Source organism: Bubalus kerabau, chromosome 1, assembly GCF_029407905.1.
Source record: "Bubalus kerabau isolate K-KA32 ecotype Philippines breed swamp buffalo chromosome 1, PCC_UOA_SB_1v2, whole genome shotgun sequence".
Classification (NCBI taxonomy): domain Eukaryota; kingdom Metazoa; phylum Chordata; class Mammalia; order Artiodactyla; family Bovidae; genus Bubalus; species Bubalus kerabau.
In genome coordinates this window covers 185,561,323-185,579,557 of record NC_073624.1, presented here as the reverse complement: position 1 = coordinate 185,579,557, position 18,235 = coordinate 185,561,323, and the positions used below count along the sequence as shown (strand labels likewise).

At 51.3% G+C, this 18,235-nt stretch overlaps 3 protein-coding genes across 4 annotated transcripts in view; 1 reads left to right on the top strand and 2 right to left on the bottom strand.

Annotated features, from left to right (window-relative positions):
- TIMM44 (translocase of inner mitochondrial membrane 44) overlaps positions 1-18,235 on the top strand; it is a 369,417-nt gene that overhangs the window by 113,433 nt on the left and 237,749 nt on the right. The gene's annotated exons all lie outside the window — the stretch shown is intronic.
- Positions 1-18,235, bottom strand: part of RPS28 (ribosomal protein S28) — a 239,358-nt gene that overhangs the window by 37,570 nt on the left and 183,553 nt on the right. The gene's annotated exons all lie outside the window — the stretch shown is intronic.
- CERS4 (ceramide synthase 4) overlaps positions 1-18,235 on the bottom strand; it is a 35,136-nt gene that overhangs the window by 666 nt on the left and 16,235 nt on the right. For both annotated transcript variants that reach the window (XM_055545788.1, XM_055545789.1), the window contains 9 exons: positions 7,517-7,690; positions 4,827-4,944; positions 3,896-4,014; positions 3,735-3,792; positions 3,079-3,129; positions 2,633-2,725; positions 2,309-2,437; positions 1,835-1,941; positions 78-234 (listed from right to left, as the gene is read on the bottom strand). In XM_055545788.1, the coding sequence (XP_055401763.1) occupies positions 78-234; positions 1,835-1,941; positions 2,309-2,437; positions 2,633-2,725; positions 3,079-3,129; positions 3,735-3,792; positions 3,896-4,014; positions 4,827-4,944; positions 7,517-7,689 (1,005 nt within the window). In that variant the 5' untranslated portion in view covers position 7,690. The remainder of the gene's footprint in view (positions 1-77; positions 235-1,834; positions 1,942-2,308; positions 2,438-2,632; positions 2,726-3,078; positions 3,130-3,734; positions 3,793-3,895; positions 4,015-4,826; positions 4,945-7,516; positions 7,691-18,235) is intronic.

Sequence of the window (18,235 nt, the reverse complement as noted above, 5' to 3'; positions counted from 1 at the left end):
CTTGGTTCCCCTGACCAGAGATTGAACCTGCGCCCCCTGCATTGGCAGCATGAAGTCTTAACCACCAGACTCCCTACCTGGCCTTTCTTTATGAAGCTGTAGATCATGCGAAGGATGAGCCAGGACCAGAACACATGCAGCAGCTGTAGAATCACCAGAAGTGTGTTCAAGAAGTAGTAGCCGAAGAAGGGGCTGAAGTTGGCAATGGACTCGAAGAAAGTGGTATAGAGGATCCTATGGTGGGTGGGCAGGAGGGAGAGGCAGGGCTTTACTGGCTGCTGTAGCCCCCAGTCCTGGGAATCTCTAACTTGCATGACCTTCCCTGCTCTAGAACCTTCTATGGCTCCCCATTACTCTCCTCCTACCAAAGAGTAATGCCTGTGCTCTTCAGTTGGGCACTTCAGTAATCCCCTCACCTGATTATATTCAATTCATAGAATGCACAAGCTGGCCAACTGGCGAGCCTTATCCGTGAACCCCTAGGGGGAGCTTAGTGTCCCAGTAGCTGTCCTGGGTGGTCCTTTCACACCTTCTCAGGTCCCCGTCATTTCCCACCCAGATCAGCTGTAGGGTCATCAGTGACCTGCCTTGATCAGACAGCAGGCACCTGGCTGGCCCGCCCACCTCCTCTTTCCCCTTGAACCTTCAGGGACCCACACTCCCAGGTCCCCACTTCATGGCTGCTCCCTCTCCATCTCCTCTGCAGGCTCCCCTGACCCACAACCCCAGAACCGGGCCTCTCTGCCAACACCTGGTCTCCGGTGACCCCATGCAGTCTCGTGGATGAAAACACTGAACATTTGCCTCTCCCCCCAGGACCCCAGGCTGCTGTCCACCGCTTCCTCCACTTTTCGGTGGCTGTGGTGGTGACTGGGGGTGTTGCCAGCCCCTTAAACCCAGAACGGTCACAGCGAAGCTCCTGCTCCTCAAGCAGCAACTCTGACCCCATTCTCGTCTCATAACCCTTGAGTCATCTCCTTGGGCCCACACACTTCTCCCACCTGCCCGGGCCTGCCCCATCATTGGCTACCTGGGCCAGCGCTGTCATCTGGGCCCTGGCCCCCAGCTTCAGCCCCAGCCCCCTACCAGCTATTCCCCCTGCAGCCACCAGAGGGAGCCTGTGAGCACCCACATCGGGTCCCTCCAGTCCTCTTCTCAGGGCTCCCAAGTGACTTGGGATAAAGGCCCACTTCTCCCCAAAGCCCTGCATACTCTGTCCCGTCGTTCTCCACCTTCACTTCCTCCCTCTCTCCCTCTGCTTCCAACATGGGGGTCTTCTACTCTGTTCTTCCAACATGCTGGACACTGTCCTGCCTCTAGAATGCTGTCAGTGAGGCCTTCTCCAACCACCTTAATTCCAACTCTCCACACAGTTCCTGTGCCCTTCCTGACTTTTCTTCTCTTTAGCACAATCACTGCCGCACATATTCTGAAGCCCACTTGTTTGCCTATTATACTTCTCCATCCACCAGTGTCAGCTTCCCGGGACCTTCCCGCTGTTCCCTCTGCTGGCGTGAACGAGGAGGGAGGCGGGAGGCTCAGCAAATTCCCAAGCAAAGACTTGACCAAACGGGGACCCGACCAGGTCTCCCAGTCCGTGTTCCAGGCACCCGGGGCTGATGATGGCTAAGCCCAGTGCTCTGTTTGCCTACCTCTGGGCCTTTGCATAGGCTGTGCCCTGTGTGGGAAACCCCTTTCCCAGCCAACAGCCCCAGTTCCCTGGACTGGGGAACCCAAGAACCGATGGCGAGGCAGACCCGTATCTCAGCCACCTCTCCCCTCCGACCCTCCACCTGTCCCCCCGCCCCGCCCCACAGCGGAAGGGCTGACTCACTGGGTGGGGAAGAGCACGAGGCGAGTGTAGAAGAAAACCAGCGAGAAGATGATGAACAGAGTGTCGCACACGCGCTGCCAGCGTATGTAGTTGAACAATTTACTGGCCTGGGGAGGGCAGCAGAGAGAAATAGACGTGGGAGGGGCAGGGCCAAGAAATGGCAGGGCCTCCTCCCAGGGAAAAAGGGCCACAGGGCTGGGCCAGGTGAGTTGGGGCAGGGTCTTATCTCTAGGAACTGCCTAGACAGGTAAAGTGTGATCTGCAGGGGTGACGGGGGTGGGGGCCTCACCTCTCTGAAGACTGACAGGGAGTGGTGTCTCAGCTCCCTGAAGATAGACAAGGGGTGGGGCCTCAGATCCCTGCAGATAGGGGCTGACAGGGGGTGGGGCCTCAACCCCAGGGGCACCTGGGAGAGTGGGGCGGGGGGTGGGGGGGGTGTGGAAGCCGGAAGGAGTCAAGCTGGGCCCCGCCCACCTCTAGCAGATAATCGGAGGAGTCGTGCAGCAGCAGCACCAGAGAGCCAATGCGCAGCAGGTTCAAGCTGTAGGAGAAGCTGATCAGGATGATGGTCACGAAGTGATGAATCACCTGCTCCTTTAAGTCCTGTGTGAGAGGGAGGGTCACAGCTGGGATGACGCTGGGTGGCTGGAGCAGGCCCTCCCAGGGAGGTTGCTTGGAGGATGGATACCCTGCCACCTCCCTGAGGTGCCAGGGTTCTTGGGGTGTGGGATAAGGCCACCCCTCCCCACCTGGAACTGGGGCATCACTTCCTCAGCCAGAGTCTTGGCCTGGCCTCACCTTGCGCTTGGTGTCAAAGGGCAGTGTCATCAGCAGAGAGACGTAGAAACTCAGCTCCAAGAGGTACCAGTGGTACAGGCCTGGCTTCAGGGGCTGTGGCAGGGGTGCAAGGTTAGCTGTGGGGAGTAGAGGCGCCCACAGGGCATGGGGTATGGGGCAAGACCCTCCCCATTTGCTCAAACCCACCACACATGAATCCCAATGAGTGAGGAAGGCATGAGCTTCCTGTCTGTAGAGGTAACCAAGGGTGGTGGTTTTGTGGTTTCTTGCTCTGAGTGTCCTCACTCCTGGCCCCTCTCCATTCCACAAGGGAGCCAATAAATAGAGTGGGACTCAGAGGGGAATGATGGTAGGATGTCCAGCTTTGGCTGTCCTGCCTGTGACCACAGGAACTCTGACCATGCTGATCTTCCCACCAGCCTCCAAACGCCCCCCCTGGCACTCACCTGATGTGGGTAGTTTTCCCAGCATGTGACTGGCGTCCACAGCCACGACTCCTGCAGGGACGGGGGGAGTCTGAGGATGTCCAAAGGTTAGCACCAGAACTCCCACCCCGGCCTGGGTCCTCCTCCCGGGCTCCTGGCTCTCAACGTGCTGCTCTCACTCAGGCTGGCTGTTTCCTGCCATCTACAGCCCTGCTCTCACTGTAGGGTATGGGCACGAGTGTGTGTGCGCTAAGGCACTTCAGTTGTGTCCAACCCTTTGTGACCCCATGGACTGTAACCCTATGGACTGTAATACTGGAGTGGGTTGCCATGCCCTCCTCCAGGGGATCTTCCCGACCCAGGGATTGAACCCGCATCTCTTATGTCTCCTGCGTTGGCAAGTAGGTTCTTTACCACTGGCGCCACCTGGAAGGCCCCCCACTGTACACCAGAGGCTTATTATTCAGAATCCCCAGCCCTGACACACAGTACGTCCTCAACAGGCCACCCATCAAGTGAATGTTCACCGTAACCTTGCCACGTTCCTCCCGCCCTCTCTGTGCCTTTGCACGTTTCCCCCTCTGCCTGAGCCCCACATATCCCTCCCCAATCCAATCTGGGCCCAGCACATAGTAGGTGCTTGTGGGGTACGGCAGGTACACATCAGGTACACTCACGTGATAAAGAACCATGGTTCCACAGACGAAGCAGCACAGATAGAAGACAAACTTCCAGCTGCAGGTGGGGAGGGAGCCCATGAAGCAAGCTGCCAAAGAAGCAGACGCGCCCCCTCACAGCACCCCCAGACACCGCCTCACCAGCCCCACCCTGGGCTTACCTGGACTCACAGAACTTCTTGGTCAGGCAGGGCCGGTCCTGGTTCCGGCGTCTCCGGAACCAGCACTGAGTCTGCCGCAGCGTGAGGCCACACTGCGTGGCCAGGAGGTTCATCTGGGACTGGAGAGCGGGTCATGGGGGCCAGGGTCACAGAGGTGGCCTCCCGCCACTGTCCCAGGACAGCCAAGACCCAGCTCTGCATACCCGCTCCCCGCGCCGTGGTCCTAAGCCTCACCTGTGGGGTGGTCTACCTATGTTGATAGCGGAATAGGGGGTTTCACAGGGTGATGTGTGTGTACTCAGTCGCTTCAGTCATGTCTAACTCTTTGGGATTCTCTAGGCAGGAATACTGGAGTGGGTCGCCATTTCCTCCTCCAGGGGAATCTTCCCAAACCCAGGGATTGAACCCAAGTCTCCTGCGTTGGCAGGTGGATTTGTTACTGCTGAGCCATGGGGAAGTCCATAGGGTGGAGCCCCCCAAAGCAGGCCTTATAAAAACCCAGCCCTGGGACTTCCCTGATGGTCTAACAGTTAAAAGTCTGTCTGCCAACACAGGGAACACAGGTTCAATCCCTGGTCCAGGAAGATTGCACATGCCACAGGGCCACCAGACCCATGTGCCAAAAGCCCAAGCGCCCCGAAGCCCGTGCTCCATGCAACAAGAGAAGCCAAAACAATGAGAGGCCTGCACGCCGATCTAGAGAGCAGCCCTCCCCCCACTCACCACAAGTAGAGAAAGCCTGTGCAGAGCAACAAGAGAACCAGCGCAGCCGAAAATAAGGATAAAAACCAAAACCCAGTCCTGCTCACAGGCTGATGGGCCTTGGGATTCAAGGGGTTGGCGGTGGGGGTTTTCTTGTACCCCTTCCAGAGCTACCCCCAGGGCACCCAAGCAGGCCAACGGGGATGGAGGAGAGGGTCGGGGATCTCACCTCCGTGGGCTCCCGCCCTTTCATTAGGTAATGCTTCTCCAGCGTGGCATTGGGGTCCGCTGGCCTCCTGATCTGGTTCCGCACGCCCAGCCACCGGCTCAGGGGCAGGGCGACGAATCTGGGTGCAAGGGAGACAAAGCCTGTCAGTCCAAGTGGGGAAACAGGGGTCACTGGGGCCAGGCCACAATTTGGGAGCCTGCAGGGGGTAGCCTGGCTGTTGCAATGGGCACGACCTAAGAAAGACAGCTGGGGGGGCTTCCTTGGTGGTCCAGTGGTTAGGATGCCACCTTCCAATGGTGGGGGCACAGGTTGGATCTCTTACATGCCTCGGAGTATGGCCAAAAATTGAAAAAAAAAAAAAAAAAAGGCAGTTGGATTGGTCTTCAGGATGTGAGATGATCAACTTTGGTGGTACTCAGGTACCTCTGGATGTGAGAGTTGGACTATAAAAAAGGCTGAGCACCGAAGAATTGATGCTTTGGAATAGTGGTGCTGGAGAAGACTCTTGAGAGTCCTGTGGACTGCAAGGAGATCAAACCAGTCAATCCTAAAGGAATTCAATCCTGAATATTCACTGAAAGGACTGATGCTGAAGCTGAAGCTCCAATAGTTTGGCCACCTGATATGAAGAGCTGAATCAATGGAAAAGACCCTGATGCTGGGAAAGATTGAAGGCAGAAGAAGGGGGATGCAGAGGATGAGATGGATGGATGGCATCATAGACTCAATGGACATGAGTTTGAGCAAACTCCGAGACATAGTGAAGGACAGGGAAGCCTGGCGTGCTGCAGTCCATGGGGTGGCAAAGTTGGATATGACTTAGTGACTAAACAGCAGGCACCTTCACTCCATCCCAAAGTGGGGATGAGCATACCCTCACTGCCTGAATTCTGATCTGCCCCGCCACCCAACCTGGGTGGGGGGCCCCCATAGGCAGGAGCAGGTCTGCACCTTCTCAGGGCTCCTCCCTCCCCGCATCCCCTCCTCCCTTGTGGACATTTGGAGGAGCTGGGACCCTGGTGAGGCAATCACCACAGTGCCCACAAGGGGGCGTCCAAGACCAGGGTCAGGACCAAGCTGCATGACCACCGTGTCAATATCACCTTACATTGGGGGAAACTGAAGTTCAGGGCAGCCCAGCAAGGGACTCATTCCAGACTCACTCATGCTGGGGGGCAGGGAGGGAGGAGGCAGGAATGGGATATGACTGCCATGTTTTGTTTTTTTCTTTTGGCTATGCCTCAGGTCATTCTGGATCCTAGTTCCCCAACAAGGGATGGAACCCTGGCCCTCTGCAGCTGAACCGTGGACTCCTAAGCGTTGGACCACTAGGGAGGTCCCACGACTGCCATTTATTGAAACTTACGATCTGCCAAGCATGTGTCTAAGTCCACCTTGTGTGCCGGCTCACTTAATCCTATTATTATTGTCCCTATTGTCCTGATAGGCAAACTGAGGCTCAGAAAGGCCAGAGATCCACCCCAGGTGACACAGCAAGCGAAAGGCAGACCCAGGATTCACTTTCCCTTAATGGGAAAACCTCTGCCTGTGTTTGACCCCAGAAAAGCTACTTACAACCTCATTGCCCTTTAGAAAAGCAAGGGATATCTTTGGGAGGAGTTAACATGTCAATGAATGGGCCCTCGGTTCCCCATATCTAGCCTGTGTCCCAGGAACCCTGACTCCAGGAAGCTCCTCGTGAGTGGGACAGGCACGTTGTAGAAACGCCAGGGGGTTGCAAAGAAGGTTGGGGACCTGGGACGGCCCTGGCAGTCCAGTGGCTGAAACTCCATGCTCCCAATGCAGGGGGCCCAGGTTCAACCCATGGTCAGGGGACTAGATCCCACATGCCACAGCTGCTGCATGCTGGAGCTAAAGATACCACATCCTGCAGCGAAGATCATACATATTTTTTAGAAAAAGGTGGAATCTGAAATCACATGTGAGCTGTGGAGGAAGGGGAGTGGGAGGGGCCCCTAGCACCAAGCGGGAAGCTTTGAGGGGGGCAAACCTTGTGGGGGGTGGGCCGTGGGGGCCAGGCAGATGTGGGAGCTGTGACCACAGCATAAGTCAGGTAGAAGAGCGTGGGACAGAGGGAAGGGACCCAGGAGACGGACGGCCAGGGAAAGAAGAACTGCAGTCTGGGGCAGTGTCTGGATCTCATGAGAAATAACTGAAAACCCATGGGTGCGTTCAGCATACACTCAGGGCCAGGGGCCCGGCTACAGGAGCTGAGTGGCAGGGGGTCCCAAAGTGGGGGCTGGAGTAGCCTAGCCCTTCCTTTGGCTACAAAGGAGATCAAAGGGGAGGCATTGGAAGGAACCAGGAGGGAAGAGTGGGGCCCAGAGAGGGAGGAGAGGCACTCATACAGGAAGGAAGGACGAGGGAGTGGGTGGGAGTTCCTTCACTTACTGACCGGTCTCTGCAGACCCATCCCAGGTCAGCAAAGCAAGAGCATCCCCCGCCCTCCTATGGCCCCCACTTGTTTTCCGAGATGCTGGCACTTCCAGAAACCTGCAGCCAATGACCCAGGCCTCGGAGACCCTCAGAATATGGGTGACGGCAGCTGGGGTAGGGGGCAGGATGGAGCCAGAAGAGCACTGTGACTCAAAGCCAGGCTCCCTCCAGGGACATGCGAGGATGCGATCCTGCAGATGGGAGAGCACAGGGTGGGTGGCGCAGTCACTTACCTCTCGAAGGTGAAGCGAACGACCACCAGGGCCAGCGCCAGGGGTACAGCCATCAATGTGTCCTGGGGGTGGGGGAAGACCAGGCCATCGTGGTCCTCCAGTTGAGCCCATGAGATGTTGGCGGGGAGCCACAACCTCTCATTCCACAGCCAGTCGTTCAGGCTGGACCACATCCTGTGGACACAGGGTCCAGTGAATGGACAGCTCGGCACACAGGACACGTTGAGTGGGAGGACCGGGCAACGTGCCCTCTTCCCCCCAGCCCCTGGCAACCTGGAGTTTATTAGAGCCAGTGTGAAGGATAGACTTGGGCTGTGTGTCCTCAGGCAAATGACCTGACCTCTCTGAATCTCAAGTTCATTTGTAAAACTGGAATGGCAATACCCACCTCGCAGCCCAGCTTCATAAGGTGCACAAAGTGCTTAGCCTGGTGACTACTGACCCTTAAATGTAGCTCATGATGATAGTTATTATACTGTACTTTACAGACATGAGAAAGGCAGGCAGAAGGGAGGGGCTGATTAGGGTGATGACCTTGAGTCCTCAAGCAGCCGGGAAGCTTTTCTGTCATTGCAGGGAGGTTCCTCTGAACCAGCCCAAAGATAAAGGATTTAAGGACTCCACAATTCCCTCCCTGGCCATCCTTCCACGCATGGACTCTCCTTGAGGTGTGAATGTCAGCTGTCTCACTTTCTCCTGGCCACGGCTGGGCAAGAGTGCCTACAGTCTAACCGAGCTTGCTGCCAGATAATGGAGCAATGGTCAAGGCAGGCCAGCTTTCTACCAAGAGCTGCCCCAGCTGTCCTGAGGAGCCCAAATAGCTTCTCTGGTTCCCGAGATTTAAAACAAGTGCCCCAACCCCCATACTGGTCCTCACTTGCAAAGTCTGTTCATTCATTTGTCTGTCCATCCATCCATCCATCCACCCATCAGTCCACTCATCCATCTGTTCAGTCCGCCTATTCAACTATTCATCCATCCAGCCATATCATTTGCTCGCCCACCTGTACATGTACGAGTTCATCCATCCATCCATCCATTCACCTATCCATCCACCCATCTACCTGTCCATCATCCCATCCATCCATCCACCTGTCCACACATCCATACCCACCTATCTACCTGTCTGTTCATCCATCCACCCACCCATTGTCCATCTATTCATCCATCCATCCCTCCACACACCTATTCATCTGTTCAGCCAGCCAGCCACATGCCTGCCCACCTTTACATCTATGCATCCAGCCATCTACCCACCCATCAATTCATCTATCATCTGTTCATCCATCCACCCATCCATCTGTTCATCCACCCATCTGTCTACCTACCTATCCACCCATCCATCCATGAGATGTTCTCTGAGTGGCTTATACATGCCAGAGCCTGAGGCTGGATGTTGGAGACACAGCAGGGAACAAAGCAGACACATTCCTGTTCCCATGAAGCTCACAGCCCAGCAGGAGGAGGTAGCCAGACCACAAGTAAACAGATTCATATATAAATAAGACAACACATCGTGATGGCGCCTGGTAGAAACAGGGTGACATGATTTATCATGGAAGGTCTCTAAGGAAACACCATCTGAGCTGAGACCTAGAGATGAGGAAGGCTTGGGTATGTGCAGAAGTGGGTAGTGGTGGTGGGAGAGGGGCTGGGAGGGACTTTCCAGAGTGGCAGGTGCAAAGGCCCTGAGGCAGGACTGAGCAACACTGAGCCGGGGAGGACCAGTAAGGATGCCTTTGTGGCTGGAGCAGAGTGAGCAAGGAGAGAGAGTGGGAGGAGGTGAGTGCAGGAAGAGGGTGGGGGCAGGTCATGCTCTGTGGACTGTGAGGCAGAATCAGATGATTTCCTCCAACATCTTACAGAAAAGCCAAATTTACAGTGAGTGTCTATATACCCACCACTAGACTCTACCATTCGCGTTTTGCTCTGTTGCTTTATAACACATCTGCCCATGCATCCATCCATCCCTCTATCCACCCACCAGTGCATTTTTGGGTGGACTTCAAAAAAACAGCTGGGGGACCACAACGTTGCTTCTTGCTCAGCCCAGGAGAATTTTTATCACCCCAAAGTCTATGACAGCAGAGAACCAACAAAAGAAACAGCTCCTCTTAATGCTGTTTTAATCTTAAGACATCATTCCATGGTGGCTCAGATGTTAAAGAATCTGCCTGCAATGCGGGAGACCCAGGTTCAGACTGTTGGCGCTGTAAAGAATCCACCTACCAATACAGAAGATGCAAGAAACTTGGGTTCCATCCCTGAGCTGGGAAGATCCTCTGGAGGAGGAAATGGCAACCCACTCCATATTCTTGCCTGGGAAATCCCATGAACAGAGGAGCCTGGCGGGCTATGGGGTCCATGGGGTTGCAGAGAGTTGGACACGACTGAGCAACTAACACCTTACTTCTTTCAAGATTAAATAATATGGTTTTTTAAAAAAGACTTATTCTCAAGATTTTATCTGCTGCTTTAGAGATTGTGATTTACCCTCCAATTTAATACATATTCTATTTTTATTACTACAATTTCTACAATGTGATTTTATATATGCACATACATATACATGTGTATTTAAGACTTTACTTAGAATTTATTTGGCTGGGACAACTAAGCTGGGAATCAGAACTTTTTTCTCAATTTGTTCTTTAAGTACCACTTAGTAGCTCACCTTTCCTATCTTGTTTTAGTAAGTGTTTTAGCTTTTAAAAAGTTATTATATTTAAAAATCTATTTATGGAATTTTCTCTTCTGTTGCACTTATCTATATTTCCATCTTTACACCATTACCACGTCTTGATTTGCTGTCTTTTTATCTTACCTTTTAATTCTTTGACATTTCTTTTCTAAATGTACTTTTATAACTATTTGTTAAGTTGTAAAATCCTGTGATGTTAGCATAAAATTGGTATACTATTAATAATAAATATGCAGTGTACATCATGAGAAATGCTGGACTGGAAGAAACACAAGCTGGAATCAAGATTGCCGGGAGAAATATCAATAACCTCAGATATGCAGATGATACCACCCTTATGGCAGAAAGTGAAGAGGAACTAAAAAGCCTCTTGATGAAAGTGAAAGTGGAGAGTGAAAAAGTTGGCTTAAAGCTCAACATTCAGAAAACGAAGATCATGGCATCCGGTCCCACCACTTTATGGGAAATAGATAGGGAAACAGTGGAAACAGTGTCAGACTTTATTTTTCTGGGCTCCAAAATCACTACAGATGGTGACTGCAGCCATAAAATTAAAAGACGCTTACTCCTTGGAAGGAAAGTTATGACCAACCTAGATAGCATATTCAAAAGCAGAGACATTACTTTGCCAACAAAGGTCCGTCTAGTCAAGGCTATGGTTTTTCCTGTGGTCATGTATGGATGTGAGAGTTGGACTGTGAAGAAGGCTGAGCACCGAAGAATTGATGCTTTTGAACTGTGGTGTTGGAGAAGACTCTTGCGAGTCCCTAGGACTGCAAGGAGATCCAACCAGTCCATTCTGAAGGAGATCAGCCCTGGGATTTCTTTGGAAGGAATGATGCTAAAGCTGAAACTCCAGTACTTTGGCCACCTCATGCGAAGAGTTGACTCATTGGAAAAGACTCTGATGCTGGGAGGGATTGGGGGCAGGAGGAGAAGGGGACGACAGAGGATGAGATGGCTGGATGGCATCACTGACTCAATGGACGTGAGTCTGAGTGAACTCTGGGAGTTGGTGATGGACAGGGAAGCCTGGTGTGCTGCGATTCATGGGGTCGCAAAGAGTTGGACACGACTGAGCGACTGATCTGATCTGATCTGAATTTGCATTCAAAGCAAACAGAAACCCACAAAATAAGCAGCTTAGGGGGAGGAATAAATTAGGAGTTTGGGGTTAAAATACATATGAAAGTGAAGTTGCTCAGTCGTGTCTGACTCTTTGCAGCCCTATGGACTGTAGCCTACCAGGGTCCTCTGTCCATGGAATTTTCCAGGCAAGAGTACTGGAGTGGGGTGCCAATATACTACTATATATAAAACTGATAACCAACAAGGACCTACTGAATAGCACAGGGAACTCTACTCAATTTCTTGTAATAACCTGTAATGGAAAAGAATCTAAAAAAGAATATATATCGTGTATAATTGGTTCACTGTGCAGTATACCTGAAGCTAACACAGCAGTGTAAATCAACCATGTATGCACTGGTGTGTCCATGTATATGCACACTGGTGCATGTATGCATCCATGTATGCACACTGGTGTGTCCAAGTCTTTGCGACCACATGGTCTGTAGCCTACCAGGCTCCCCTGCCCATGGAATTTTCCAGTCAAGAATACTGGAGTGGGTTGCCATTTCCTCCTCCAGGGGATCTTCCCCGCTGAGGGACTGAACCCGAGTTTCTTGCATCTTCTGCACTGGCAGGCGGATTCTTTGCCACTGCCACTAGGGCCATACTTCAATAAATTCTTTTTAAAAAGTAGTTGACATCAAGTCACATCACCCTTAAATATTTCAGCATGCAGATCATGAACTAGAGTTCAATATTGACTTACGTGTTTTTTTTTCTTTGAAGGTAAAATTTACTAGAGCACAATGCATCAACATTAAGTGCGCAATTGCTGAGTTTTGACCAATACACGCACCTATGTAAACCAACCTCCAGCCACAAACATTCTCCTCCCTCCATCACCTTCTCTCTCTCTCTCAGCCCCTTCTCAGTCAACCTCCATCTCCACCGTCCAAAGGTAACCTCTGCTCCAGTTTTTTTTTTTTTCCATTGGGGGTTACTTTTGTCTGTTCCCGAGCTTCATATAAATGGAATCACAAACCCCATCTTTGTGTCTAGCTTCTTTCACTTGTATAATATTTTCAAGATTCACCTCTGTGGTTGCAAGTTCAGTAGCTTTAATTCTCAAATTGTTGGTACTAAATGAACAGTGAAAGTTGCTCACTCATGTCCGACTCTTTGCGACCCCATGGACTGTTAGCCTGTCAGGCTCTTCAATCCATGGACGTCTCCAGGCAAGACTAGTGGAGTGGGTTGCCGTTCCCTTCTCCAGGGGATCTTCCCAACCCAGGGACCAAACCCAGGTCTCCCGCATTGCAGGCAGATTCTTTACCATCTGAGCCACCAGGGAAGCCCTGCTAAATGAATATACCACACTTGGTTGGCATTCACTTGTTTTTTTAACTTTTACTTATTATTATTAAATGTATTTGTTTTATTTATTTTTTTGGCTGCACTGGGTCTTTGTTGCCGCATGCAGGCTTTTCTCTAGTTGTGGTGACCGGGGGCTACTCTCTAATTGCAGTGAGCAGGCTTCTTGTCGCAGCGGCTTCTCTTGTTGAGGAGCACGGGCTCTAGGGCACGCGGGCTTCAGTAGTTGTGGCCCATGGACTTAGTTGCTCCAAAATCTGCGGGATCCTCCCAGACCAGGGATCCAATCAACCACTGGACCACCAAGAAAGTCTTATCATTCACTTGTTGATGGACATCTGAGATGCATTCAGTTTGGGGTAGTTATGAGCAAAACTGTTCAGAACATTCACGTCCCCAGTCTGGTGTGAATAGATGTCTTTCTGTTTCCTAGGTCTGTCTGGAGGAGTGGAATTACTGGGTCATACTTGGGCTTCCTTGGTGGTTCAGACAGTAAAGAATCTGCCTGCAATGCAGGAGACCTGGGTTTGATCCCTGGGTCAGGAGGATCCCCTGGAAAAGTGAATGGCAACCCACTCCAGTATTCTTCCCCAAATCCATGAGGTCGCAAAGTATCAGACGTGACAGAGTGACTAACACTTTCACTTTTTTACTTTCACTGCATATCTTCCTTGATGAGCAACTACCAAATTGTATTCTGGAGTGGCTGCACCATTTTACACTTGATCTTGTGAAGTCTGGGAGTTTTATGGCCCTCAGTTTTATTTTAGGTGAGATGGCAAGGGCGGGGGTGGATTCCCAGACAGGAAGTGGCTTTGGAGGCCAGAATAGGGGCCCACCCAGATAAACCAGGAGAAGCTACTACATTCCCCGCCTCCCCACCAAGATCTGCCAACTAGCAACCTTACGTCCACCTGCAAGCTCAGTTTCCCTTTGCCACATTGGGTAGCACGTACCCCCAGGTTCTGGACTAGGATGCAGACGTCATTAAGGGGGGTGTTATTTCTCCCCACGCATATTGCCAGGTAAGAGGGGTTACTCTTAGGAGCAGGCAGGGATCAGAAGGGCCAGGAGAGGTTGCTGGGGGTTGGAATGTCCTGTTTCCTGATGCATGTGGTATTCTGGTTGAGAAAACGCGCTGAGCTGTGCTTCCATGCTGTGCGCCCCTCCTCTGTGCAGATTAAAACATCTGCCTTGGAAAAAATCTAGGACCCATTGTTTTGGCTTCTCTTGTTACGGAGCATGGGCTTCAGTCACTGTGGGGCACCGGGCCAGTTGTCCTCTGCCACATTCAGTCTCCCCGGGTGAGGGGTTGAACTCGTGTCCCCTGCATCAGCAGGTGGATTCTTAAAGCACTAGACTGGCAGGGAAGCCCTGGTTTTAACTAGCAGTAATCTTTTGAAGTTCCGACTACCTGATCTTTGTTGCAAACATTCCTATATATCCTGATTCCTCCCTCATCTCTTCAGAGCACTTCCTCAGAGCTATCTGAGAGGCTATCTCTGGGCTTGAAGTCCTCAGAATGTCCACAGAGTAAAATATAATTCTCAGCTTTTAGGTTGTGCTTTTTTTTTTTTTCAGTGGACAGTGGATTTGGGGGGCAGGAGTTGGGTGGATTTGGAGGGCCGTGACTTGGATGTCCCTGAGGCCACGGATTAGGCTGGAGCTCCTCCGGGGTTGGGGCAGGTAATGTATGAAATCCCCCAGGGAGGAAGTGTACATGAGGAATCAGCCCAAAGACCATGGCAGAGGGCGTTCGAGTTCAGGCATCAGTGAAGTGATGAAGAGTAGCCACGACCACTGGACACTCTGGCATGGGAGGGACACCAAGAGGCACCAGCCTGACAGATGGGCAAAAGTGTCAAAAAAAAAAAAAAAAAGGGAACAAAGAGTGCTGCTCACCATCCAGTTATATGAAGGGTTAAATTGCAACCTACAGGCAGTGAGCCCACAGGGGAATTCAGGATAGAAGAAAAACAGGATGAGGCATTCTGTGCTTTGGACAGAAAGGGTCCCTGGATAGTTAGACTCATAGCCAGAAGAATTTCAATGACCTCAGATTCTTGCATCTTCCCAAACACAGAAAAGCACGAGAATGATTATCTTATCTATTCTTCGTGACAGGCAATCATATTTTCCCAAGGTGTGTGCTGGACTGCTTGTATTTCCTACCCCCCAAAATTCATGTATATTCTGGCTCCTCCCCTTCATCTTCAGAGCTGTTTACTCAGAGCTACCAAGTGGCTGTCTCCAGAAGACCCTGAGGTGGTGCGGTGGTAAAGAACCCCCTTGGCAATGCAGGAGACACAAGAGACACAGGTTTGATCCCTGGGTTGGGACGATCATCTCGAGGAGGCCATGGCAACCTACACCTCTATTCCTGGAAAATCCCTTGGACAGAGGAGCCTGGCGGGCTACAGTCCATGGGGTTGCAAAGAGTCAGACATGACTGAGCGCACATATAAAGACTCTGAATAAAAAGTAAACTCACAGCTCTCCTCTTGTGCAATTTTCCTTAAGACAGGTGTGTGACAGTGGTTAGTTTAGACCCACAAGGTTCAGGAGACCCAGACAGAACAGACAGATGGATAGGAGGATGGAGGGACTTCTGCCCAAGTGGTTGATGTCTTTAAAAACAGATAAATCAGGAGTTTGTGATTAACATATAACAGATAACACTACTTCCCTGGTGGCTCAGACAGTAAAGAATCCACCTGCAATGCAGGAGACCGGGTTTGATCCCTGGATCAGAAAGATGCCCTGGAGAAGGTAATGGCTACCCATTCCAGCACTCTTGCTGGAGAATCCCATGGGCAGAGGAGCCTAGTGGGCTATAGTCCATGAGGTCGCAAAGAGTCGGACATGACTGAGCAACTAAACACACAAATATGAAATTGATAAACAAGAGGATCAGTTGTATACCCCAAGGAATTGTATTTAATATCTTATAATAACTAGAATGGAAAAGAATCTAAAAAAGAATATATATATATATATAAAAACTTAAGGAATTCTGAAAAAGTATATATATATAGCTTCCTGGGTAGCTCAGCTGGTAAAGAATCTGTCTACAATGCAGGAGACCCCAGTTCGATTCTTGCGTCTGAAAGATTGCCCTGGAGAAGGGATAGGCTACCCACTCCAGTATTCTTGGGCTTCCTTGGTAGCTCAGATGGTAAAGGATCTGCCTGCATGTGGGAGACTGGGTTTGATCCCTGGGTTGGAAGATCCCCTGGAGGAGGGCATGGCAACCCACTCAGTATTCTTGCCTGGAGAATCCCATGGACAGAGGAGCCTGGAGGGTTATAGTCCATAGAGTCGGAAAGAGTTGGACATGACTGAGCAACTAACCATGAGTGAGTGAAGTCGCTCAGTCGTGTCCAACCTTTTGCGACCCCATGGACTGTAGCCTATCAGGCTCCTCCATCCATGGGATTTTCCAGGCACGAGTACTGGAGTGGGTTGCCATTTCCTTCTCCACAACTAACTAACTATATATATATATAAACTGAATCACTGTCCTATACACCTGAAACTAACACATAAATTAACAAAACTTCAATTTTTAAAAATGGTTAAAAAAAAACACATAAACAATTCACTAACAGGAAAATTTGGCCTGATCCCATGCACCCACAGGGGCATGAGTGCACATGCCCAGCCCGGAATTTCTGGCCTCACCCCCACACAACCTCCCAGCAAGAGCTACTTTCATGACAGGGTTTCTATAGCCTTCTCAAGGGCCCTCACACCTATCTGAACACCCCTCAGTACAGATGTAAGCGGGCTGGGCAGCCTGGGAAGGCCCACAGCCAGCTAGAGCTGGAGCCAGAACTCAGAAGTCCAGGCCCCCAGCCACATGTTCTTCCCAAGATCTGAGTCCCCTGCACCCATGGTGCTGGCATGTCACGATGAGCTTTGGGGACAAGTGAAAATGCACGCGAGCAGTGGCATCCCATAATCCCAGGCCTCTGCCCACGTCCCCAGCTCAAAGCCCACTTCCACTGCTTGATACATTCCGCTCCCAGCACACACCCCAGCTTTTATGAATGCCATCCTCTGCCTAGAATGACCATCTAATATTTTTTGCCCCATGCTGAGTAGTGAGAACACAAAATGGTGACAAAAACTGGTAAGGTCTCAGCCCTCACAGGGTGAACGTACCTCTCCTGTCTGTCTGGCAAACTCCTACACATCCTTCAAAACCCAGTTCAGTTGCCATTTCCTCCTGGAGGCACCTCTCAATTGCTCCCACCTCAGATCCAGTTAAAGCACCCTCTGCCAGCCCTGCCTCATTCACTGTGATGTTGGAAGCTGGCCAGACAGCCCTTTTTTAGAGGGGGGTTGGAGAAGGAAGGAAGCATGACCAACCTCAAACCCTAGTCCTCTCAGCTGAAGCAGGCATAGCCTTGCCTGGTCCCCAAGTCAGAAGGGAAAACAGAAATGCACTTTCCAAATCTCAGAGCCTTCCAAAGGGGGCTGCAGACTGTAGAAGACTCAGCCTTGGACCTCCTCACTCAGTCAGTTCAGTTGCTCAGTCATGTCCAACTCGTCATGACCCCATGGACTGCAGCATGCTAAGCTTCCCTGTTCATCACCAACTCCCAGAGCTTGCTCAAACATGTCCATTGAGTCAGTGATGCCATCCAATCATCTAATCCTCTGTCGTCCCCTTCTCCTCCTGCCTTCAATCTTTTCCAGCGTCAGAGTCTCTTCCAATGAGTCAGTTCTTCACATCAGGTGAAAGTATCAGAGCTTCAGCTTCAGCATCAGTCCTTCCAATGAATATTCAGGATTGATTTCCTTTAGGATTGACTAGTTTGATCTCCTTGCAGTCCATGGGACTCTCAAGAGTCTGCTCAAACACCACAGTTCAAAAGTACCAATTCTTTGGTGCTCAGCTTTCTTTATGGTTCAAGTCTCACATCCACACATGACTACTGGAAAAACCCTTTCTCTAAACTGTGTCTGTCTATTCACTCACCCCCTTCACTCTCTTGATAAAGAAGAGACACTGAACTCTGAGAAGTCACCCACCTCCTTGCTTTGTGGTCAAGCAGGCCAGCGAGCCTGCATGTGGAAAACATGGGCAGTGTCTGACATGCAGAAGGGGCTCAGGTATGGCTGTAACTAGGCATCAATGGCCCGCAAGCCTCAAACTTCTTTTCCACTTCCTCCTCCAACAGATGCCCTCCTCTGAAGGGGCAGGCAGGAGCAAGGCTCAGGGTGGTGAGGGATAACTTTCATTTGTTTCTCCTTTGGACTCCAGCTCCTCTGCTTGTTCCCTGTGGACCCTCTGCCTCTCTGGGCCTCAAGGTGCCCCATCTGAAAAATGGGTACAGCCAGCTCTTCTGCTTTGCTGCACCACTGTACAGGTTCAGGAAACTGGGTGGCTTGTAAGTGCTCCACGCTGGTCTTGCAATGGATTTGATTCCTCCAATTTACCTGCCATTGACCTCACCACTGTTTCAGTTTCCTCATTTGTAAAATGGGAATAACAATGCCACCTCCACCCCCCAACCCCACCCCCCACCCCCGCTGCCGCCCGCCATGTAGGGGAGGGGTTGGGAATGATG